At 31.6% G+C, this 26,232-nt stretch overlaps 1 protein-coding gene across 1 annotated transcript in view; it reads left to right on the top strand.

The window, feature by feature from the left end:
• The window catches only part of GBE1 (1,4-alpha-glucan branching enzyme 1), a 197,234-nt gene that overhangs the window by 34,107 nt on the left and 136,895 nt on the right, over positions 1 to 26,232 (top strand). Inside the window, exon 3 of the mRNA XM_051984360.1 lies at positions 26,027 to 26,142. Coding sequence (XP_051840320.1) covers positions 26,027 to 26,142 — 116 coding nt within the window. The remainder of the gene's footprint in view (positions 1 to 26,026; positions 26,143 to 26,232) is intronic.

Here is a 26,232-nt window from a genome sequence, read left to right as displayed (position 1 = left end):
TATCAATTCCACTGACTTAACACCTTGTAAGAATCCTTATTTCAGACTTTTGGCCCATAGCATAAGTGATTGAAAATAAAATTTAGTAATCTTAGTTGAATAACCCCTTCCTTTGTGCTGAGATTTAGAGTTCTCTTTTTACTCTTTTTTTTTTTTTTACCTTACTCTTTTTAAGGTATACTTGATCATATTCATAACTGAGTTCTAGTAACTCAAGAATCATTCTTTTAACATTAATGTCTTTTGAGGAAAGACTAGAAAATGTGATTGAATTTATTAAGTTCTTTGTGTTTTTAAATAACCAAATCTTTAGAACCTCTGACATATTGGAATTACTTAGGTGATGATTCACTTCTAAGAAGAGGAAATATCAGGAACTAAATGGGCTTATTTTTCCCTAATTTTTGTTTCCTTGGTCTCAAGAACATATAACTAATCATTTATTGAGTTAGAGAATTTGACTGTTCTTAGATAAAATACTGAGGTTGTTAAATTAATTCTTAAGCACTGGAATGCCTCAATGATCTCAATGACCATGCATTTTATTCTATATATCTTCTGTCCATATCTTTAAAGTTTGCCACAGGAGTCCATCCAACATACCAGACACCTTTCTTGCTTCCCCCTTTTCTTCCATCCCCTCCCCCCGATATTGTGAACACATGTACCTTCTCTCTAAAACAAATTTATGAACTTTCCAGAAAGTGAGGAGTATAATCATAGCTTATAAATCATAGCTAACAGTGGTTATATAGTGCCTTAAAGTTTACAAACATATTTTCTTCAAAACAGATTTTTGCTATAAGTAGTAGTAGTAATAGTAATAGTATTGTAATTTTACAGATAGAGAAAACAAGGCTCAGTGTGGTTAAATGACTTGTCTCAGATTATGGAGACAGTAAAATAGCAGAAACAGAACTTGAACCCAGGTTCTCCAATTTTAAGTTCAATCACTTTCTATAATGTCACATTACCTTTATTATTACATGCTTTTTATAAATATGTATGTGGATAGTATTTGACTTAAAAAAGATTACAAGCATGGTGTTTACTTATGATTCCCATTTTAATTAAACACTTTCTCATGAGTCCTTTCAAATTTTTATTTTTCAAGGCACAAGATTTCACTTTAAATTGTCAGGTAAGGTGTTTAGGTACTTAAAATTCAACATAATAATGCTTTCTTAATCTAACAATAAAGATAATCACATGATATATTTACTGCCGTATTATACCATTATATGGTCGTATTATATTAAATATCAGTGAAGTACAGTGAGATAAACTTTCTCGAAAGTTGAACCAGTTGAAAGAATTATGAATTTAATCAAAACTTTGCTTTGCTACTTACTACTTATATGACAATCTCTTTGGGTTTGCTTTTGATCATCTGTAAAGTGAGATTGGATTAGATGACCTTTAAGGTTCCCTTCCAACTCTTAAGTTGACAGTCTCATAGAATATATACAAGATTATTAATAAATTAAAAGTTTTATTGTAAGATTTTCATATCCTAGTAATTGCCTGAGGGTAGATGGTAAAAGTCATATTCTTAAAATTGTGATTCTGGCTTTGTTGTAAGTTGCTTTGGTAACTGCTGCATAAAATCAAGTAAAAGTAAAGTTAAAAACTAGATTAATAGCTTCTTGAAGAAGCTTTATCTCTAGGAAATAAAGAATTGAATGTCAAAACCATATAATTCCCATGAATCAATGATTTATTTCTAAGTCTTTAAGATACTCAGAACTTTAAGATACACTGAACTCAGTGATCATCTCACATTGGAACCTGTTCAGGATGTTAAACTTCAATGACTATTTTTCTTTAAAATAGTTTATTTCTGTGAAATATGAGGTATTTATATTTAATGCTTATAAACATTATACTCCAAACTTTTGAATTGTCTTTATAGTACCTGATTGATTTGTATATGAGATATTTTTATTTTCCTGAACTGAGATTTTTGGGGGAAAATATATTAGAATAGCTGTATTTAGATTTTAATGAAGCTTGTCAAAAAAAAAAAAGTAGTCTTTTACATGAAAAAGCATATCATTTGTTCTACATATCTTAATCATCATCAGTCAAAGCAAATTCATTCATTGCCATGAGAGTTAATGGAGTGAGCCCAGAGGAATAGAATATTGCCATTCAAGGAAGATTAGTTTCATTGGAAATTGGGTTACTAAACATTAAAATTTGGAATTAAGTTGCTATATATATTTAATTAAATGTGGATTGCTTTAACTTTCTTTGAATTAGAAATAAGTTAAAATCTTAAATTAAATTTATAGTTACTTTGTATTTAACTCAAATTCAAAACTTTAATAAAGATTCTTTATAAAGCTTAGTTTAGCAAAGTATACTTTAATTGAAATATTTCGGTGAATACATGAAGTTTCTAAAAAAAAATGTGACTTATATTCAATATAGTAATATTCTTTTCTTGAAAGGAATATTTAAGACGTGGACTTTAAAACAAATAGGAAAGAAAAAGAAAGAAAAAAACTTAAATGTAACTAATATAATTTTAAAATTTCCTAATTTAATATTTGTTTTTCTGCTTTATTGATATTTTCAATATATCCTATAATATGTAAAATTGAAATATTAGAAAAATCACAGATTGGAATTTGAATGAGGAATATATTAAGATTACAGAATAAACTGTGACTAATATCACAATTCTCCTGATGCGTAGATTTGTGAATGAAAACAAAGTGATAAATAATACTTGGAACATCATGGTAACATATTACACACTGGTAACAGTTAGTAAGCACTGAAAAGAGAGGAACTTAGCCTTAGAGAAGCAAAGGGCAAATTGTAAGCTATTTAGCTACTAAGTATTTATAAGTAAAACTGTGTGTTCTTGGGTTGAGGTGCACATGATTCAAACATTCATGAGTACAGTGTGAACTAGATTAAAAAGTAATGGGAGACATTCAACAGATAATATTGAATACAGCAGTCTTTTAATGTCTCCTCCTATATGTATCTAACATAAAGAAAGGAGCAATATGACATCTGATCTCCTGAGGCTTATTGTCTAGTTCCATGTACAAATGGAAATCAAATATAATTTAAAATACAAAGTAATATATATATATATATATATGAAGTTAAAAATAAATGTAAACAGATTTAGATAGAGGTAAATTAGTAATTTCTGGTGTATGTTCAGAGGCATAGAGATGAGAATATATATAGTATATTTGGAAAACAATGAATTAACCAGATTGGCTAATGAAATTTTGTGCAAGGAAGCATATACCATCCTAATTTACAAAATCCTGACCAGAATATTTAGAATATTGAAGTGTAAGCTTTTTCATTAAAATTATACTATTTAATTTTTTTCTTTTCACTTTGACTTAGTCATATGTATTATTTTCCTGATTCTGCTTATTTCATATTGAACAATTCTTATACAAATGCGTTCCTGCTTTCTTCACATTGTTTGTTTTTAAATAACTATAGTAACACTGTTTTAGGTGGATACACCTCAGTTTGTTTTGCAAATGGTCACCTGTTTTGTTTCTAGGTCTTTGCCACTTCAAAGAGAAGAGAACTGCTATAAATATTTTGGTGTGTATTGGATCTTTCTTTATATCCTTTATCTCTGACCTCTTTGAGATGGGTGCCTTATAATGAGATTTCTAGTTCATTGTGTATAGATACTTTAGTCACCAAGCAAAATTCAAAATTTATTTCCAAAATAATTGGACCAATTTTATAATTGTAGAAATAGTACATTTACTGTTTCTGTCTTTCCACAATTACGGACGATTAATCCTATCTTTTGTCATTTTTGGCCAGTATGCTAGATGTCGTATGAAACCTCAGTTTCTTTGATTTGTATAACCATCATTAATTGTTTGTAGTCATCTTTGATGTGGTTAATTACCTCTTTGAAGAAATATTGGGCCATTTGATCACTTAACATATTGGGGAATATATCTTGCTCTTAGCTATTTAGATTAATTCTTTACATATCTTGGATATCAGAGAAATTTAAATTATTAGAGATATTTAAGTATTTGGTTTTTGGCCATTTAGTAGTCTTCCTTTTTACCCTACCTGTATTTATTTTATTCCTTTAAAAATAAAAATTATTTTGTAATCGAAATTAGCTATCTTTTCTTAGAAGAATTCACTTCTATTGTTTGTGTATTTTCCCCCCAAATCGTACAAGATAGGATTTTTCTTCAATTTGTTAAGTGATCTAATAAATTTAGTTAGTATAGTTCTCTGTAGCTTACTGTGGTATGTGCTGTAAAGTTCTGGTCCAATTTTTTTTTTTAAACTTCTTTTCTGTTTTCTTAATATTTCTTGAAGAATAGAGAGACCTTCTGAAAGTAGTTTGTGTCTTTGTTAAATACTGGGCTGTTGAATTCTCGTTTTTGATTATTGCCAGTAGCATAATTTTGATAATTTATAATATAATTTTTGATCTAGAAATCTCTCTTCATTCTTCTTTTTAAAAACATTCATTTTTATAAATTATAATCTTGTTAGACTGTGAAGAAAACAAAACTATGTCCTTATCACCTCCTTGAGCTCCCATTGTTCTTTTTCCTTTTGCTTACAAAACAGTGAAATAGTCGTTTATATTTTCAACCTCTTTTTTTCTACTACTAGTGCCACTCATCGATGTGTTGTAATCTGACCTCTTTTCCTACCACTTCTGCTTAAGCTTTTCTTTTCTTGATCACCAAAGATGATTTTTGAATCCTCATTCTCTGATCTCTTTATGGCATTTGATATTATGGACCACCCTTTGTTCTTATGTCTTCCTTCAAAATGTTGCCTGTCTAGTTATCCTTTCTCTTGTTTACTTAGATAAGGTTTTTAAAGACACTTTCAAAAACTGTTCTCAGATTTACTTTTTACCCTCAAGACTTAAAGGGTTTTATGGTAGTTTAAAAATCCATCTTCTTTCCCTGAATTTTCAAATAAGAAAATTCATATTTGAATTATGACATATCTTGCCCAAAATGGTACTAGTAGCAAGTGATGAGTTATAATTTTTTTAAACTGCTTAATAATTTTTATTGTATTGTTGCATTATGAATGTCTATTGTATTATGTTATACATCTTAAAAAGCATTCTTAATATCATGGAGCTAGATCTGGAATGTCACCTATCATTATACACATGCAGAAACTAAGACACAAAAGATTAAGGAATTAATAAGCATTTATTAAATGGCTAATCTATGCTAGGTACTATATTATATTATATGATAAGTGCTTTATACATATTATGTACATATACATATAGATATTTCTTAACAACTACTATAGGAAGTAAAAAGTATTATTACCCCCCTTTTACTGTTGAGGAAACAGTAGTTGAGAGAAGATAAATTATTTGCCCAAGGTTACATGGGTTGTAAGTATTCCGGGCAGAATTTGACTTCAGATCTTTTCAGTCCAGGTCCTCCTGACTCCATGCCATAGTGCCTCCGTGCTGCCTCTTATTAGAAACATTACACTTTTCTGTTCATCCTTATTTTTCCAATATTCTTAATGAAGTTAGATGCTTCCCCCCCAAAAAAAACTGACTTTTCCACTTGCTATTTAAGTTTGTTGCCATATTTTTCATTTGAGGAATTTAATTTCTAGCTATACATTCATGAATAACTGGCCAAAAATGTATCCTCCAGGATTCGCCACAACCTTCAAATTTTTTTTTTTTTTTTGCATTTCTCTCACTTATTGTTGGTTTAGTGTTCTGTGCTTGTGGGTATTCTACAAGACTAAATATAGGAAGAGTGTCCTTTCCATATTTGCATTTCACAAATATGAGATACACAATAGGCATTTCAAAAATGTTTATTAGTTGTTTTAGGGATATTGGAAAAAGCTTCCAATTGGGGGCTTTTCCTACTCAATTTGCTAAATGTTCAATGGCAAATGTTACATATTATGGGTCAGGACTAAAAATTAATTTGTCAGTATTTATAAGCAGTTATTTTTCACTTAAGAATATTTGAAAACTTCTCCTGAATTAGAATAGGGCCACACAGAACAATGGAAAGAAGAGTCTTATTTTAATAAATTTTCATTGAATGAAAATGATTTTGAGATTTTGCATTGTTTGCATTTTTCTCTTTGACATTAAGATCAAATTATCTGGCTATCACAATTATTATTAACTCGCATTTAATGAGAGGATATATGGCAACATAACAGATGTTTCACAGAAATCATGGCTCTTTCCTGATATATCAATATAACCGAGGAAGGGAGATAGCAGCAACTCTATTAAGAGGAGATTGAGATGATATTATTGGGTAGAGAGACATATCAAGAAATAATTTGTCCAAACTTTTCTTTCTGCATCTCTAAGCACCCAAAGAGATGAGTCACAATTTGGATTTACATCTAGTACTCTTTTTCCAATTATATGTAAAGTTCATTTTTTAACATTAATTTTTACAAAGTGTTGAGTTCTAAATTTTTCTGCCTTCCTCCCTTCTCCTTTTTAAAATGGTAAGCAATTTGTTATAGGTCTTATATGTGCAATCATATAAAACATATTTCAATATTAGTCATATTGTGGTTTTTTGGGGGTTTTTTTGGCTGAGGCAATTGGGAATAAGTGACTTGCACAAGGTCACACAGTTGAGAAGTATTAAGTGTCTTGAAGTCAGATTTGAATTCAAGACCTCCTGACTTATGGGCTGGTGCTCTATTCATTGCACCACCTAGCTGCTCAGTATTAGTCATATTGTAAAAGAAGAAACAGAACAAAAAAGGAAAACAAAAAAAAAAATCCAAATAGATTGTGCTTTGATCTACTTTCAGAATTTATCAGTTTTTCTCTGGATGTGGATAGCATTTTCCATTAGGAATCCTTTTGTAATTATATTGCTGAGAAGATTTAAGACTTTCATAGTTGATTATCACAGTATTTCTCTTACTGTGTATAGAGTTCTTCTGGTTCTGCTCATTTTACTTTGAATCAATTCATATGTTTTTCCAGGTTTTTCTGAAATCTGTCTGTTCATAATTTCTTGTTGCACAATAGTATTTCATCACATTCATATAACACAGTTTGTCCAACTATTTCCTAGTTGATGAGTATCCCTTTTAATTTCTGATTTTTTTTTTTTTTTTTTTTTTGGTGACAGAAAAAGAACTGCTGTAAATATTCTTGTTCATGTAGGGTCTTTTCCTTTTTAAAAATAATCTCTTTGGGATATAGATGTAGTAGCGGTATTGCTTAATCAAAGGATATACATATTCCTTTGGCCATACTTCCAAATTATTCTCCAGAATGGTTGGATTAGTTCACTTCAGTGAAATACTGTTTTCCCAGTAATGTATAAATTCTCTTTCTAACTGTAACATGCTATTCCATTCTTTCAGCTTGAATTCTGGCTCTTTGTAGAGATCTCCCAAGTCTATATAACCTGTAACTTTATAAACTCCTGATTTTTCTGTACAGTTCCCTACTACTGAAGTAACTCAAAAAGCTCAACATTTTGAAACCTAAAATGATAATTTTTCTTTATAAACTTGCTTTTCTTCTTTTTAGTTCCATATTCTTCCTTATTAATGATATAACTTGTCCCGTTCACCCATACAGAAAAACTTAGAGCAGTTTTTTACTTTATCTTCCTTTAGTGATGCCTATTTCCTTCTTTTTTTCACCACCAACTGATTAAATTTCATAGTTATCCTCATCATTCAGGTTACTACCCTCATTAGCCTATTTTTAGACTTTTTGGTGAGTATTCCCAGACGTAGCATAATGGATAGAGCACAGATTTTTAAAAAAAATTTTAATAGCTTCTTATTTACAAGTTATATGCATGGGTAATTTTACAACATTGACAATTGCCAAACCTTTTGTTCCAATTTTTCCCCTCCTTCTCCTCACCCCTTCCCCCAGATGGCAGGATGACCAATACATGTTAAATATATTAAAGTATAAATTAAATACAATATAAGTATACATGTTCAAACCGTTATTTTGCTGTACAAAAAGAATTGGACTCTGAAATATTGTACAATTAGCCTGTGAAGGAAATCAAAAAATGCAGGCGGGGAAAAATATAGGGAGTAGGAATTGAACATAATGGTTCTTAGTCATCTCCCAGAGTTCTTTAGCTGGGTGTAGTGGTTCAGTTCATTACTAGAGCACAGATTGGTTTTTTTTAATTTTAATTTTAATTTTAATTTTATTTTATTTTATAACAACTTTTCATTGACAGAATCCATGCCAGGGTAATTTTTTTTACAGCATTATCTCTTGCACTCGCTTCTGTTCCGATTTTTCCCTTCCCTCCTTTCACCCCCTCCCCTAGATGGGCAAGCAGTCCTATATATGTTAAATATGTTGCAGTATATCCTAGATACAATATATGTTTGCAGAACCAAACAGTTCTCTTGTTGCACAGGGAGAATTGGATTCAGAAGGTGAAAAATAACCCGGGAAGAAAAACAAAAATGCAAATAGTTCACATTCATTTCCCAGTGTTCTTTCTTTGGATGTAGCTGCTTCTGGCCATCATTTATCAATTGAAACTGAGTTAGGTCTCTTTGTCAAAGAAATCCACTTCCATCAGAATATATCCTCATACAGTATCGTTGTTGAAGTGTATAATGATCTCCTGGTTCTGCTCATTTCACTTAGCATCAGTTCATGTAAGTCTCTCAAGCCTCTTTGTATTTATCCTGCTGGTCATTTCTTACAGAAAAATAATATTCCATAACATTCATATACCACAATTTACCCAGCCATTCTCCAATTGATGGGCATCCATTCAATTTCCAGTTTCTAGCCACTACAAACAGAGCTGCCACAAACATTTTGGCACATACAGGTCCCTTTCCCTTCTTTAGTATTTCTTTGGGATATAAGCCCAGAAGTAACACTGCTGGATCAAAGGGTATGCACAATTTGATAACTTTTTGAGCATAATTCCAGATTGTAGAGCACAGATTTTTGACCTGAGTTCAGATCTAACCTCAGACACTTACTTAGTGGTATAATCCCATGTAAGTTATTATTATTTTTTAATACACATTTCTCTATGAATCATGTTGGGAAAGAAAAAAATCAGAACAAAAGAGAAAAAGTATGTAAGAGGAAAAAAAAACAGAAAAAAAGAAGTGAACATTACATATGTTGATTTACATTCAATCTACATAGTTCTTTTTCTGGAGGCAGATGAAGACAAAAAACTGGAGGCTGGAGGACTGACTTGAAAATAAAGACCCTTTTGGTGGCTGTCCTGTCTCCTTCACTTCTCCACTGAGACCAAGGCCTGTCTGAAAGTCTTCCAGAAAGCTAGCCCGGCCCCAGGCAAAGGAGACAGACTGTGAAGCAGATAATAAAAACTTTGGACTTTATTCCTGACTATTCTTATAGTGATTATTCTGTTGAATCTAAAGCCCATTCAGGGGACCTCCAGAGAGCTCCCCAAACATTACACTCCTCATTGCCTATTCTAATTCCTTTCTTTTCTTATGGCTAAAGCTAACATTTCTAGAATAATATTGAATAAAAGTAGTGATAATTAGCATCCTTTTTTCACCCCTGATTTATTGGAAATGTGTATACCTTTTCTCCATTACAAATAATGCTTGCTATGGGTTTTAGATGGAAGCTGCTTTTCCTTTTAAGGAAAACTCAATTTATTCCTATATTCTCTAGTGCTTTTAATAGGAATGGATGCTGTATTTTGTCAAAAGTTTTTTCTGCATATATTGAGATTATTATATGATTTCTGTTGGTTTTGTTATTGATGTGGTCAATTGTGGCAATAATGTGTTCCTGATATTGAACATATGAATCTGCATTATAAATCCCACATGGTCCTACTGTATCATCCTGCTGATAAGTTGTTAAGTTATTTTATTTAAAATTTTTGCATCAATATTTATTAGGGAGATTGATCTATAATTTACTTTCTCTGTTTTGGCTCTTCCTGGTTTAGGATTAGCACCATATTTGTGTCTTAGAAGGAATTTGTCCTTTTAAGTCCTTAGGAGGACTTTCTTTGCCTATTTTTCCAAATAATTTACATAGCATGGAATTAATTGTTTTTTTTTAAATATTTGGTAGAATTCACCTATAAATCCATCTGACCCTAGAGACTTATTTTTAGGGAATTCATTGGTGGCTTGTTTAATTTCCTTTTCCTTTTCTAAAATGAGGTTATTTAAGTATTTTAAATATTTTATTAAGTATTTTATTTTATTTCATCTTCTGTTAATCTAGGCAATTTATATTTTTGTAAATATTCACCCATTAAAATTAGATTATCAGATTTGTTGGTATATAGTTTGGTAAAATAACTCCTAATTATTGTTTCTTGTAAACATTATATAGTAGGATTCTGTTTTTTAATTCAGTGTGCTTTCCACTTGCATTTTATGGGAGAATTCATCCAATTCACATTTATAGTTATGATTTCCAGCTGTGTATTTCAATTCATCTTATTTTCTTCCCATATATATACTTTTCTTCCCTCTCTCTCCACCTTGGCCTTATTCAATAGTATTTTGTTTGACCAACCATTTCCCCAACTTACCCTTCCTTCTATCACGTCTCTTCCCTTCTCTTCCCTCTTTCTCCCACTGTTTTTGTCCTTCCTTTTACCCATTCTGCTCTGCCTTCTATTGATCCTTCCCTTTGCTTTCTCCTTTCACCTCCTACTTCCCTATGGAGTAAGACTAATTTCTATGCTGAACTGATTATATGTTATTCCACCTTTAAGCCCAAACTGATGAAATTAAGCTTTGCTCTTTTATGTAGATGCCTCAGATCAGGTTTTATACCTGATCCAGAGTTCCCCCACTGTCTATGGCCTTCTACAATTTTTGCATTAATATTCATTAGGGAAATTGATGTATAATTTTCTTTCTCTGTTTTCACCCTATCTGGTTTAGGTACCATGTCTGTGTCATAAAAAAATTTTGATAGGATTCCTTCTTTCCCTCTTTTTCCAAATTGTTTGCATAGTATTTGATTTAATTGTTCTTTAAATGTTTGGTAGAATTAAAATGTAAATTCATCTGGCCCTGGAAATTAGTTGATTAATAGCTTGCTTAATTTCTTTTTCTAAAATAGAAGTATTTAAGGAATTTAATTCTTCCTCTGTTAATGTGGAAAATCTATATTTTTTAAATATTCATTTGTTTCACTTAGATTATCATCTTTATTGCCATACACTTGGCAAAATAACTCCTAATTATTGGTATAATTTACTCTTCATTGGTGGAAAGTTCACCCTTTTCGATTTTGATACTAACAATTTGATTTTCTTTTTTTTTTTTTTTTCTGACCAATTAACTAAAGGGTTATTTATTTTGTTTTGTTGTTGTTTTATAAAATAGCTCTTAGTTTTGTTTATTAGTTCAGTAGTTTTTTTTTTAATTTTCAATTTTATCAATCTTCCCTTTTATTTTAAAAATTTCAAATTTGATATTTACTTGGGGTTTTTTAATTTGTTTTTTAGAGCTTTTTAAATTACATGCTTAGTTCATTGATTTTTCTCTTTCTCTATTTTATGCAAGTAAGCATCTAGAGATAAAAATTTTTCCCTTTGGTTGCATCTCATAAATATTGGTATGTTATTTCATTATTTTCATTCTCTTGGATGAAATTATTGATTGTTTCTATGATTTGATGTTTTACACACTCATTCTTTAGGATCAGATTATTTAGTGTCCAATGAATTTTTGGTCTATTTTTCCCTGGCCCTTTATTACAAGTGATTCTTAGTACATTATGATTTGAAAAAGATGCATTTACTATTTCTGCCTTTCTGCATTTGATTTTGAAGTTTTTTTGGTCCCCTGATACATGGTCATTTTTTGTATAGGTTCCATGAACTGCAGAGAAAAAAGAATACTACTGTCTTCATTCAATTTTCTCCAAAAATCTATCATAATGTAACTTTTCTAAAATATTATTTTTTTCTTAACTTATTTCTTATTTATTTTGTGTTTTCGATTTATCTAGTTCTGAGAGAGCAAGTTTGAGATCTGCCAGTAGATTAATTTTGCTGTCTAATTCTTTTTTGCAGCTCTCGTATAACTTCTTCTCTAGGAGTTTGGGTACTATACCACTTAGTGCATATATGTTTAATAATGATACTACTTCATTACCTATAGTATCTTTTTAGGAAGATATAGTTTCCTTCCTTATCTCTTGTAATTAGATTTTACCTTTGCTCTTAGATTTTACCTTTGCTTTTACTAGATCTGAGATCAGGATAACTACCCTTGCTTTTTTTACTTCACCTGAAGTAAAAATTCTGCTCCAGCCCTTCACCTTCACTCTGTATGTTTCACTCTGCTTTAAATATGTTTCTTTAAACAACATATTGTAGGATTCTGGCTTTTAATCCAGCCTGCTATCCACTTCGGTTTTATGGGAGAGGTCATCCCATTCATATTCACAGTTAAAAGAACTAATTCTGTATTTACTCAGAGTTGTGCTTTTCTCTTTCCTTTCCCCCTTCCCTCCTCCCCTGTATTTTGCTTCTCATGATCACCTCCCTCAAACAGGCCTCCCCCTTTAAAACACCTCCCCCTTTCTTACACATTTGCCCTTCTACTTCTATTGTCTGTTCCATTAGCTTTCCCCTTTCTTTTTTCCCTTTCCCCTCTGACTTCCCTATAGGGGAGACAAGTTTCTCTGTGAAGATATATATTATTCTTTCTTTGAGCCAGATCTGATGAGAGTATGATTTATACAACGTTCATCCCCCTCCCTTTTTTTTCTTCAATCATAATAAGTGTTTTTTTGCCACTTCATGAGATATAATTTACTTTATTTGACCTTTATTTTCCTCTTCTGGTGCAATCTCTTTTTCACCTCTTGTTTCTTTTTTATATTATCACAATAAAATCACATTACACCTGCATCCTCTAAGTATACCCATAACAGAGATATAGTCCTCAAGAGTTCTTTCCTTTCTATCTTTTTATGCTTCTCTTGAATTGTGTATTGAGAGATCAGATTTTCTGTTTAGCTCAGGACTTTTAATAAGAAATAAATAAATTTCACCTGTATCTTGAAAGCTAATACTGAATTTTGGTGGATAGTTGATTGTTGGCTGCAATCCAAGTTCATTTTCCTTTCAAAATATCAGATTCCAGATTCTTTGAGCCTTTAAAGTGGAGGCTGCTAGGTATTGGGTAGTCCTGATTGTGGCTCCTCGATATCTGAATTGTTCCTTTCTAGTTGCTTGCGATTTTTGCTCCTACATTCAATCAGGGTTTGAGTTCTATTCTTTTTCTCCATGAAAACCATGAAAAGTGGTTGTCTTAGGTTGGCAATAACTGTCTTAGGTTGGCAATAACTAACTTCCACCACTTGGTGGATGTAGCCAGGTACTATGTTGTTTTGGGTTTCAGGGGCTCATTGTTTGCTTTTTGTATTTGTGTTGGATGTCTCACAACAAATCTACTGTTCCACTGACTTGTAACCAGGCAAGAACATCCAACTCTTCTGTGGATTCTTCCCAGTAGATTCCCTGGAGTGTGGATACCACACTGCCCTGGATCTCTGCTCTGGGCCTTCGTTTGATCACTTTCCTCCCTCTTCCCCAATTTCCTCTCCAGCCTGATGGAAACGTGTTAAGAGTTCAAATGTTGGAGTTTGTTCTTCTCAGAGCACAGCCGGTTTAGAGGCTTGGAGCCCGTTGGGCGCCAAAATGTTGTGAGCTTTTTCTTCTCAAAATACAGCCAGGTGATCAAAGTTCAGATCTTTTATTATCTCCAATATAGCCCGGTTAGCTTAGAGGCCTATCTCTCTGCTTGGTTCCAAAAGCTCCCTCCGAATGTCACCAAATCCAAAGGTCTGGTCCTTCAGCCGTAAGATTAGATTAACTCTAATTACTTAGCAGTTAGTAAGGATTCCAACAGAAACGGACCTTTTCTGAAGTTATTCCAAAACATTGTCTCCTGCAAATATGTTACACTTCAAATATCTGTGGGTTCTGTCAGTCCAAAACCAGTTTAGAGGCTTGATTTAGTATTGATCTAAGGGACTGAGGAAGAACTCAGATAAACATGTGTCTCCTGTCTGTCATTTTGGCTCTGTCCCTTTTAATGTCTTTTTCTTAATATCACATCAGAGTCAACTTAGACCTACACTTTTCTATCTATGTATGTCTCTACTAACTGCTCTAATAAAAGATAGTAAAGATAAGAGTTACAAATATCATCTTCCGATGTGGGGATGTAAAGAGATTAACCTTTAAATCATTTTTTTTCCTTTTCTGTTTACCTTTCATTGCTTCTTTTGAGCTCTGTATTTGTAGTTCAAATTTTCTATTTAATTTTGAGATTTTCAATAGAAATAATTGAATGTCTCATACTTCATTGAAGGTCCATCTACTCCCCTGAAAGATGAGGTTCAGTCTGACTGGATAGTTGGTTCCTGTTTGTATTCCAGATTCTTTCCCTTCTGGAATGTAGTATTACAAACCTTTGATCTTTTATTCCAGAAGCTGCCAATTTCTGGGGAACTCTTACTGTGTTTTTTCAGTATTAGAAATTTTTTTTTTTCTGGAAACCTTCAGTATTTTTATCCTTTGAGATTGTAGTTCTGGAATTTTACAACAATATTTCTTGGAGTTTTCTTTGTGGGATCTCTCTCTAGAGGTAATTGATGGATTCTTCATTTGCCCTCTGCTTCTAGTATATCAAGCCACTTTTCCTTGATGCTCTCTTGAAGAATGCTGTCTAGATTTTTTTTGGTCATGGCCTTCAGGTAATTGTCTCTTCTGGATGTATTTTACAGGTTAACTCTTTTGCCAGTGAAATATTTTACATTTTCTTCCATTGCTTCTTTTTTTTTTTTTTTTAGTTTGTTTGATTCTTGATGTCTCAAAAAATGTTTAGTTTCCATTTCCCCAGTTCTATTTTTTTGTTTTTGTTTTTGTTTTTTTAATTGAAGCTTTTTATTTACAAAGCATTTGCATGGGTAATTTTTCCACCATTGTGCCTTGCATAACCTTTTGTTGGAAATTTTCCCTTCCTTCCTCCCATCCATGTAGTCCAATACATGTTAAATATGTTAAAATACATGTTAGATCCAATATATGTATACATATTTATATAGTATCTTGTACAAGAAAAAGTGAAAAACAATGAATAGTCAGTAAAAACTTAAGTGTCAGGCAAATGTAAACAAACATATAGAACACTATATATATAATATGTATATGTATACATATATATATATATGATAAATAGAAAATAATTAACAAGGAGAAAGCATTGTAATTAAGAGACATTGAGGTAGTCTTCCTATAGAGGGTGGTCTTCTAGTGTATACTTAACTCAAAGAGGTATCATTAATTGATATGGAGGAGGAAGAATGTTCCAGGCATGGGAGACAGCCAGAAAAAATGTCGAGAGTGTCTTTTTTATGGTTTGCCTCCTGAACGAAAGAGTACAAGTCAGGGCATAAAGTATAAGATGAAAGGTATGAGGGGATTAGATTATGAAGAACTTGGAATCCAAATACAATTTTTTGCGTTTTCTTTTGGAAGCAGTAGAAAGTACTTCAAGTCAATGAGTGATTGGACCTGCGTTTTAGGAAGATCACTTTAGTAGCTGAATGAAGTGTGGATTAATATGGGGAGGGAATTTAAGCCAATGGACCCACCTGTTGCAATAAGATAGGTGTGAAGTGAAGGAATACACTAAAATGGTGACATTGTTAGAGAAGATTGCATATTGGAGAAATGTTGCAAAGGTAAATTGACAGGTGTTATAATAGATTGGTAATGAGAAATATTGAAAAATCCAGATTGTCTGAGAAACTGTTGCCCAATACATTAAAAAGATAGATAGGAAAAGAGGAAGGTTTTGGAGAAAAGATAATGACTTCTGTTTGAATGTATTGCATTTAAGATGTCCACTGGACAGTCAGTTCAAGATGTGATTTTAGAGAGGGAAATAGTGACTTAGAAAGATTGTGGCAAGATAGGTAGATTTGAGAATTGTCAGCATAGAGGTGGTAATTAAATCCTTGGGCACCGATGAGATCATTAAGTACAAGTGAAAAGAAGAAAGTCCAGGACAGAACTCTGAGGGATATCTATGATTTGAGGACTCTGTGTGTGTGTATTCATGGGTGCGTATACAAGCACGCACATGCATATGTTCATGTGTATATTTTCAGACATGTGTATATGAGCATATATGTATTCATATATGGTCATATACATACATGAATATGCACCTTTTCTTTTCATTAACTCCCAAAATCTATCATACCTTAATTTTCCCAATTTATATTTAGGTCTTTAACTTCTTTCTTGAGTATTTTTTAAAAATTATATTTGTTTCAGTCTGAAACTTATTTTATTTTACTTTCTTTTTAAGTTAACTTTTTATAAAGTATAATATCTACATTATGCCATCCAATGCGTATATATAGTTGATATTAATTCCTTGTCCATGGTAAATTTAAGTCTAATGTAGTTTATTCTTTTATCTCTTTTAAGTTATGTCTATTTCTGTTCATGTCTTATGTGAGATCATGATTTGATATTTTTTTTCTTCTTTTTTTTCTGTTCTGAAACATAATAGATTTTCATCTAGCCCCTAACGAAACTTTGCGTGAATCTTTCTTTCAAATCAATTTTTGTTAAACAGCATGTTGTTGTTTTGCTTTCTGATTCATTCTGTTATACTCTTTCATTTTAAAGGTTAGTTCATTTAATTCATGTTTATGGTAGTGATTGTTAAATTTGTATTTCTTTTTATCATGTCCTTATAGTGTTTCTTTCTCTAATCTTGACTTTTCCTTGATCTGTACCCAATTTTTGCCATACTGCTTTCCAGTTTTCCTCATAATTTTACCAAATAATGAATTTTTGCCCCCAAACCTTTAAATCTTTATACTTACCAAACGCATTTTTTTTTTTTTTTTGGTTTTGCTATTTATCGCAAATTGAATGTCTTCTCTCTTCTACTGCTCTTTTTTTTTAATCCTGTAGCATATAGTTTGGATAATTGTTTGCTTTAAATACTTGAAGATCTGTTAATGCTAAATAACTTTTATTTATTTTTTAATTAGTTCTCTTGACTGTGTGGCTTGTTGAGATTCCTGTGGTATATATAATTACCTTCAAATTGATATTTTGTCCTAGTGTGCTGTCTTTAAATAGTAGCTTTTATATTCTTTTTTTTTTCATTTTTCATGTTACTTAGGACACAGTAACAATGAAATAATTGATTTCAAAAGTAATTCTTAGTGCTATGTTAAATGATGAGTAAATGGGTTTTAGAAAAGCATGGAAAGACTTCTGTGAACTGATGCAAAGTATGGTAAGCAAAATCAGGAAAATATTGTATATTGTAACAACAATACTTCAGGAAGAACAAATGTGAATGTTTTTCTCAGTATAGTGTTCCAAAAGAGTTCCAAAGGATTAATGATGAAAAATGTTATCCATTTCCAATGAAAGAACTGATTAAGTCTAAATGGCATACTGTTTTTTACTTGCTGTAGAGTGTGTGTGTGTGTGTGTGTGTGTGTGTGGGAAGTAGAGTGTGTGTGTGTCTTTGGGTTTATGTCTTTTTTCACATGACTAATATGATAATACATTTTGCATGATTGAACATCTCCCCTGAGAAACAGGGGAGATGAGGGAAGAAAAGAGAAAATTTGAAACTGAAAAATTTTTTTAAATGAATATTAAAAATTGTTTTACATGTAACTGAGGAGAATATTTAAAAAAGAAATAAAAAAGAAATTCAGTTATTTCAAAGGACAATCATTTAAGTATACATAAAGATTCAGAATTTCATGTGTACATACTATACAGTATTAGGAAAGATAACATTTTTGATTTATATCTTTAAATTTTTAATGAATTCAGTTTTACTGATTGTCATTCATAATGCTTAAATTGTTTTGTGAATTGTGATGTCTAAGTTTTTTCTTGATGTCTTCATATCCTTTTTTGTTTCTCCTAGCAATTACTTGCTTTAGAATATTTTGCTTTTTAATTTTCTCATTCAAATGAAACAATATTTTAAAAGCACTTTGCATAGTGCCTACCACATGATAGATACTATATAAATACTTAATCCTTTTTCCTTTTCACTGTTTTTTTTTTTTTTTTTTTTTTTTGGTTTGTTTGTTTATATAGGATAGTACTCAGAAGTTCATTCTGTTAAAACAAAGACCATTTTAGGATTTCAATGATCCTGAAGATATTTGGAATGAAGGAGCTAAAAAGTTGATGAAAGAGATTTTCCATGCAAGATGAATGTTAATAAAAGAATTGAGTTCTGATGTAGTCACCTTTGTTGGAAACAAAATTTTGAACCCCAAATAAGGTCACTGTAAATGATCAGGCTCAGGATGCGTGAAGTAACTTACATTTTAAATATGTTCTTGCATTCAAAATGAGCTCTTTACATACTTTTCAGAGGCAAGAACATAGCCTTTCTCCAATTGGCTTGGGTGACAAGGCTAACATTGTTTTCTGACCCTTCTACATTGTACACCTCTTAATATGTCCCTCCTCCCACTACAAACATTGTATGACCATTAAAATGTACCTTAGCTCCTGTTGGGGAGAGAAAGTTAATTTTTATAAAGCTATTAAGCATGTGTATTCTTGCTTAGCCATGACCTTTCTCAGAATGAAAATTTAAATCTTTTAGATGATTTTTTTAAAGAAGTGCCATAATTGTCAAACTTAGGAGAGGCCAAATTTCGACACTTGCACAGGGTGCACAGATGTTTTGTTCATGATACTGCTAAATTAAAAGAATGTCTTGTGGTTAGTGTGTTAACGTAACTCCTTCATCGGTTGGTAGTAAAAAATGCTGTCAGCTTGCTGTGGGAATTTGGGTTTGGATTTGCTAATCTTTAAACCCTGAACATGCTGTTTTCCATGAGAACATAATTGCCCTTCAAGAATTTCAGTGAAACCACCATTATTGATCCTTAGTTTCATCTTGGTTCATACCTTCCTCTATACTTGGAATAGACTTTCTAAGTTCTAAGTAATAGTCTCCAATTAGAGAAATTTTAAGGACAGTCCAGTAGCAGTTTCTCCATGACGTTTTCCCTTAGTCTTCTAGCTACAGGTAATTGCTCCCTTGCTAAAATTTCTCCTCACTCTGTTGGCTCATTATATACTTAATCATTTTTTAATATATTTGTATATGTGTGTATACATTTTAACTAACATGCATTCATGTAATTAAAGCTAAAGAACTGAATGAATTATACCTTAGTTATCTGGTTTCCCAGCCCTAAAAACATCAAAGGAAAGGGGATGGGAAGCTGAAAGAAAGAATTGTATTAAAGGCAGGCATACTGATAGCAGTGTGAACAGACAAGATAATAGGGAGGGAGGAGAATTAAAAATTCAAAAGCAATAAAGAAATTTGATATTGGAAGAAAATCGCTCATAAAGAGGATTCTGAGTTAAAATGAAAAAAAGCCATGTTTAGCATACTGTTTGAGAAAGAGAAGTATATATTTCAAAAAGATTCTTTCAAAAATACTTTAATGTTGACACTTCAGTAAATTTGTTTTTAAAGGTAATTTTTTATAGAGAAAATTAACTTTCAGGAGTCATTATCGCATTTTTTATACTAACTAAACTATTTACATTTATATTTAAATTTAATAATATTTATTTAAGAATAATAAATATTTACACTTAATAACCAAACAAAAAGCAATAATGCTTTTTAATAAATTTTTAAAGAAATTTAACTATTTTAAACTTTGTATTATTAACATAGTATTCTTTGTTGTGAACTTCAGTAATTCTTGGTTGCCAACAAATGCTTCTAGAAACAATATATTCCATGTATTTAAAAGGATTTTACATGTTTAATCTACATCAGATTGTTTGCTGTCTTGGGGAGAGGTGAAAATAAGGGAAGAAGGGAGAAACATTTGGAACACAATCTTACAAAAATGAATATTAAAAACTATCTTTACATGTGGTTTGAAAAATGAAATATTATTGAGAAAAAAGAATGATACATTTCAGAGTAATCTAGAAAGATTTCAGCTGAATTACGCCAGAAGCCCTCTCTCCGAGGCAAGGGAGAATATTTTCCATTTGGCTGGCTGGTGGCAGAAGAAGAGTTTTCAGAGGAAAAAGCTACGAGTGGAGAGTTCAGTGGACAACCAGATTCATCTTCATCTCACACCACTGTGGTAGGTGGCTGGGCTCCTGCACACCCCCCACTGAGACCAAGCTGGTCTGAAAGACTCACCAGAAAGCTAGCCGAGCCCCAAGTGAAGGAAACAAGAGATTCATTCCATCTCTGTGCTGGTTGGAGGCTGAAGAAAGTAGAGGCAGAAGCTGAAGGACAGAATCCTTTGGATTTGGCGACATTCGGAGGGAGCTCTTGGAACCAAGCAGAGAGATAGGCCTCTAAGCTAACCGGGCTATATTGGAGATAATAAAAGATCTGAACTTTTATCACCTGGCTGTGTTTTGAGAAGAAAAAGCTCACCACATTTTGGCGCCCGAACAGGGACCGACAAAATCCTGATTCCAGGGAAGGCACCCAGAGAGAACTTTTATAATATTTTAAAGAAGAACAAGAACCCAACATTTGAACTCTGACATTGAAAAGTATCATTGTTTGGAGATTAAAGAAAGAAGAAGAGAAATCTTATGTACCAGTATATTTTTAGCAGTGTCTTTTCGTTATAGCAAAAACAAAACAAAACAAACTGAAAAGTAAATTTGAGAATGTTATCAAATTATGTCATGAATATAATTGAATAATATTATGTCATAAGAAATTATTTTGGAAGCTTAAGAGAATTTTTGAAAGGTTTACATGATTTGCATAGGATAATGGAGAACAATTTACTGAAATGGATTACAAAATTTTTAAATGACATTCAAAACTTTTTAAAATTTACTTTTAAGTTTTTAGAGCATTTCTGTATATAAGAGAACACCAGAGAATTCTCTCTGTAACCATGAATCACCCTTTCATACTGCTTTTTTATTTTATTTTATTTTTATTATTGAAATTAAGTGGAATCAACTGATTTGCCCAGAGTCACACAGCTAGTGATTGTCTGAATCTAGATTTGCACTGTCACATAATTGTCCCTAAACTGCTTTTAAAAAGTGTAATCAACTATGTGTATTACTTTCAAAAACTCCCTCCTTTTTTCTGTTTCTTTTTAATGTTCTTCTGATCTGTTAGGTTCATTTGAAAAAAATCAGTGGCTGAATTTTTGAAAACATTGCTGATAGACAAGATGGTAGAATAGAGGAAGCACTGCAGATGGGCTCTCCCAACATTCCTCTTCAACTTTTAAAATAATGCCTAACATAAATTTCTTTAATGATGGAGCCAACAAAAGGTCAGCTCAAGATATTTTTCTAGCCCAAACAAGTTAGGGAATTAGAGGAAGAGATTTCTGACATTGTCATGGAGTCTGTTCTTGAGTCCATGTGAATACAACATAAATGGTGGTGATGACAGTAGCAATAGTAGATTCAAAAGCTTTCAAGCCAGAGAAGGTAAAGGGATCAGGTACCCAGCTAGAAATATATTAAAAGGGACTTGTGTGCTAGTACTAGGCAGAGTACTGGGCACTATTTGTCAACTCAATTGCCTGTTTTCACTTTTACTAGTTCAAAGGTAGAGAGGAGCACTTTTGATCAAGAAAGCACCAAGGAACAGTATTACTTGAGGCTGCAAAGGACCAGAGCCCAGACCAAGACAGACTGACTACACACTGAAAATGTCGAAACCTACAGAATTAGATCTGAAAGTAGCAATGCAAAAAGGTCTGAAGCTTGATATGGTCTCTTATCTCAATCAAGCCCCCCATTCTAGGAATAGAGTCCAATTTTAACATAAAGTTCAAAATGAGGAAATTGTATGGAAAAAAGAGCAAACAAAAAATAACTCAATTATAAAAAAAATAATTTTACTGTGGTAAAAGGAAAGATTAAGATAAAAACTCAGGAGCCATGTCAAAAGCTACAAAGAAAAGTGAATTGGTCACAAGCTAAAAGAAAATCCTAAAAAAGCTAAAAGATAATTTTCAAAATAGAATGGTAGAGGAAGAATTTATAGAACTAAAGAGAGAAATAACAACAACAAAATAAGAACTATACAAGAAAAACAAGATTATGAAAAGAAAGTCAACCAACTAAAAGGAAATCTATGTGTATATATATATAATTTGGTAAGACAATTGCTCTTCAGTGAGGTGCTCATTGGAGTCGCACAACTAGTATGTGTTAAGAGCCTGACTAAAGGGCCAGTGCTTTATTCACTATGCCATCTAGTTGCCCCAAGATTCAGAATCTTAAGGAAGAAAATTACTCCTTGAAAACTGCAATTGGGCAAGGAGAAGCCAGCAAAGTCATGAGACTAAGAAATAACAAAATAAAATATAAATAATGAAAAAATAGAAGAGAATGGAGACATAAGAAAAACAACATCTGGAGAACAGATATACCTGAAGGCTATAATAAAAAAAAATCTTTAATACAATAAATAAAGTAAATTGTTCTGAAATGTTAGAAGGGAAACTAGAAATAGAAAAAAATTCATCATTTACCTTTTGAAGGAGATCTTTGAAGAAAACTGACAAGAGCATCATATCCAAATTCCAAAACCCCCAGATTAAGGAGCAAATATGAGCAAAAAGAAAATAACAGTTCACATATGCTGGAGCTACAATCAGAATCACAAGAGACCTAATAGGGGATACATTAAAACACTACAGGTCTTGAAAATAGTATGTATCAAAGAGCAGAAATATGCCCAGCAAAGTTAAGCATAATCCTTAATGGGAAAAAACATATCTAGTGAATTGCCAGCCTTTCAGAATTTTGTGGCAAAAGACCTCAGAGTAATAGAAAATTTGACTTCTAAGATTCAAGAGAAATAAAAGATAAATCTGAATTAATTTCAAGGTACTCAAATCGGACAAACATTATATTTTGTATGTGGAAATGTAAACTCTGTGTTAAAGATTGTCATTAGTAATTGGGTAATTCAAAAGAAAAACTGGGGTCAAGCTGAGTATGATGTGATTTGACAAAACAAAACTGTAGGAAAAGGTAAAAGTAGTAATTATATGAATGAGTTATGAAAGCAAAAATTTACACAATAATTAGATAGGGGAAATGGGCTGGTAGTTCTGGAACTCTATTCACATCAGGAATGAGTTAAGAGAGCACACACAGACACATGGACACACACATGTTTATATATCTAGAACAGTATAAAAGTCTTCTAAATTTATAAATAAGACAGGGAGGGAAAAGGATGAAGGGGAGTAAAGAAGGGTGTATAGAGCTGAGGGAATGGAATAAAGAGAAAAGGAAAAGGTGGGGGGAGAGGATAAGGGAATCCTTAGGAAAAGGGTAGCTTAAATAATAATAAGGCAAGGTAGCAGGGATAGGTAGTAAAGGAGTCCGGGATAGGCAGTAAGAGATCCACACAAACATAATATTGATCAGAAGCAGAGTCTATTAGAATAAACAAATAGCCGATGTAATAGTCATTGGTCTTGGACAAAGTTAAAACTATAATAGATTTAATGAAAAGAGAAAAAAATAAGGAACTATCATCTCTTTATCTGTGTTATTTTAGACATTAAAGTAACTAGATAGTATAAGATTGGAATATTAGAATGTTGTAGGAAATGATGCATTGGTGGATTTAGAAAAAAATCTGAAAAGACTTGGACATGTGAAGAATGATGCTACCCACATTCAGAGAAACAGAGGACAAATTTTATATATATATATATATATACACACACACACACACACACATGCACAATACACATATGAACGTGCATGTGTATATATGTTTATTGATATTTGTTCATTTTGTATGCACATACAATGTATATGTATACATATATATATACATATTAATATATCTGTGATTAATTATAACCTTGGGGGGAGTGAGAAGAAGAAAAGGAGGAAAAAGAATAAAAAAGTGTTCAGCAAAAAACAAAAGAAAGCTATAAGGAAGCAAAGATGAATTACTCTGGACACAATATGTAATGTTAATTAATTTTCTTAAAATGGAAATTTATTGTCTTATATTTTGAATCCTCTTACCTTTTCTATTATATATTTAAGTTTTATGTTAATTAACAATAAATTTGTTTTAGCCAACAGGGAAATAACAAGTGTTTAAGAGAGAGGAGGGAGTGAAAAAGGGAGGGTGAAAAACAGGATTTAGAAGGTAGGCTGTATAAAAAGAGAGAGTCTAAACAAAATAAAATAGTTTGAAGGAAAGTGCGTAGCTAGTTATCATAACTGCATGTGAATGGGATAAATTCACTCATAAAATTGAAGCAGGTAACATGATTAGAAACTAGAATCTAATACTATATTGTTTACAAGAAGCATATATGAAATGAAGAAACATACAGTGTTAAAATAAGGGCCTGGAGCAGAATCTATTATATATTTCAGTTGAAATGAATTAAAAAAGATAGGGGTAGCAGTTGTAATCTCAGACAAAGAAAAAGCAAAAATAGATCAACTAAAAGAGATAATTAAAGAAACTACATATTGCTAAAAGGCTCCTCAATATCCATATACTAAGTGGCTTCATATCCAATTTTTTTTTTTTAAAGAAGAAGAGTTACGTATAAGAGAGAGATAGTAAATAGTAAATAGATAATAAAACTATGCTAGTGGGGGACTTTAAATTGCTGCTTTCAGACTCTTACCATGAAATAAGAAAAGTCAAAGAGAGGAATAGACTTTTTAAAAGTTCGATATCATAAACCTTTAGAGAACATTGACTGTGACTAGAAAGGAATATACATTCTTTTCAGCTTTATATGACCATGTATTTTTAAGGGTATAAACATAATCAAATGGATAAAAGGAGAAATGTTGATTGTACTCTTTTCAAGCCATAATTCAACAAAAAATTACATTCAACAAAGGCCTTGGAAGCAGATTAAAAGTTAGTTGGAAACTATAAATAATCTAATTTCATCTTAAAGATGGCCAAAAAAGAGATCAAAGACATAATTATTTAAAAGACAATGTGCTAAAATTTGTAGTATCCCTCAATTAAACAGCAAATGGAAATCTTAAAAAAAAATCAAAGAAGAGATTAATAAAATTAGTAATAATAAAATACTCTGAAATTATTGGTTAATTTTAGAAAGGAAAAAAGAGGAAAATTAAGTCAGTAGTATCAAAAATGAAAAGATGAATGTGCCACTAATAAAATGAAATTAAAATAGCTATTAGAAATTTTGTTGCCCAATTACAAGCCAGTAAAACTAACAATTTAAGTGAAATTGATGAGTATTTGCAAAAATACAAAATGTTCAGATTAATAGAACAGTATTCACTTCCATCTTTTTATGGATTCTCTGACTCTACAATTTTTCAAAAGCCTATTTAAACGTGTTGGGGAAACATCTTGGGAAGACCCAGATATTACTCGGCCATCTTTGCTCTTCCTCCCATTTCACAATTACTTAATTCTGTTTTCCCAAAGATGCTGGGAGGTAGTTATAGTATTTTTTATAAGGTGTAGGTAAAAAGCTCTAAGCATTCTCTATAATTGTTCTCTATGCTTGAAGTATTTACATCCCTCTTTATCTCAGCCTCCTGGCTTTTTAACTTCCAAGTGAAATTCTATCTTCTGTAAGAAATCTTTCTCATTTCCTTTTTAATTCTTTTGCTTTCACTTAGAACTATTTATCTACCATGTATATTTGCTTGTTTGTATATATTTATTTGCTTATTGTTTGCTTTATTAGATTGCAGTTTCTTAGAGCACAAATACTGTCCTTTTTTGTGTTCTTAATGCTTAGTACATTTAGCATATAGAAAATGATTAATTAATATTTTTTGACCTACTCCCAAATATTTCCTACTCTCTCTATATTTTCCTTTTTGCAGTTTATTAATTTGTTTTAGCGATATTACATAACATAAAAATCTTATAAATATTCTATAACAATTAATTGGCTGCTAATATTAATGAACTGTGGTTATTTATTTTTTTCCTTTTTCTTTGTTTATAGATGGTTGGAATCCATTTTCTTATCCATATAAAAAACTTGAATATGGGAAATGGGAACTCTACATCCCACCCAAGGATAATAAATCTTCAGTTGTGCCTCATGGATCAAAGTTAAAGGTATTGTCTTTCTAATTATAACTATAATTACATATTCATTTCAGTAAACATTTATTCAAACACCTACTGTAAGAATAGGGTTTTGTTTGG

Source organism: Antechinus flavipes, chromosome 3 (assembly GCF_016432865.1).
Source record: "Antechinus flavipes isolate AdamAnt ecotype Samford, QLD, Australia chromosome 3, AdamAnt_v2, whole genome shotgun sequence".
NCBI lineage: Eukaryota > Metazoa > Chordata > Mammalia > Dasyuromorphia > Dasyuridae > Antechinus > Antechinus flavipes.
Note: the sequence above shows the minus strand (reverse complement) of the source record. Positions and strands in the feature narration are given on the sequence as shown.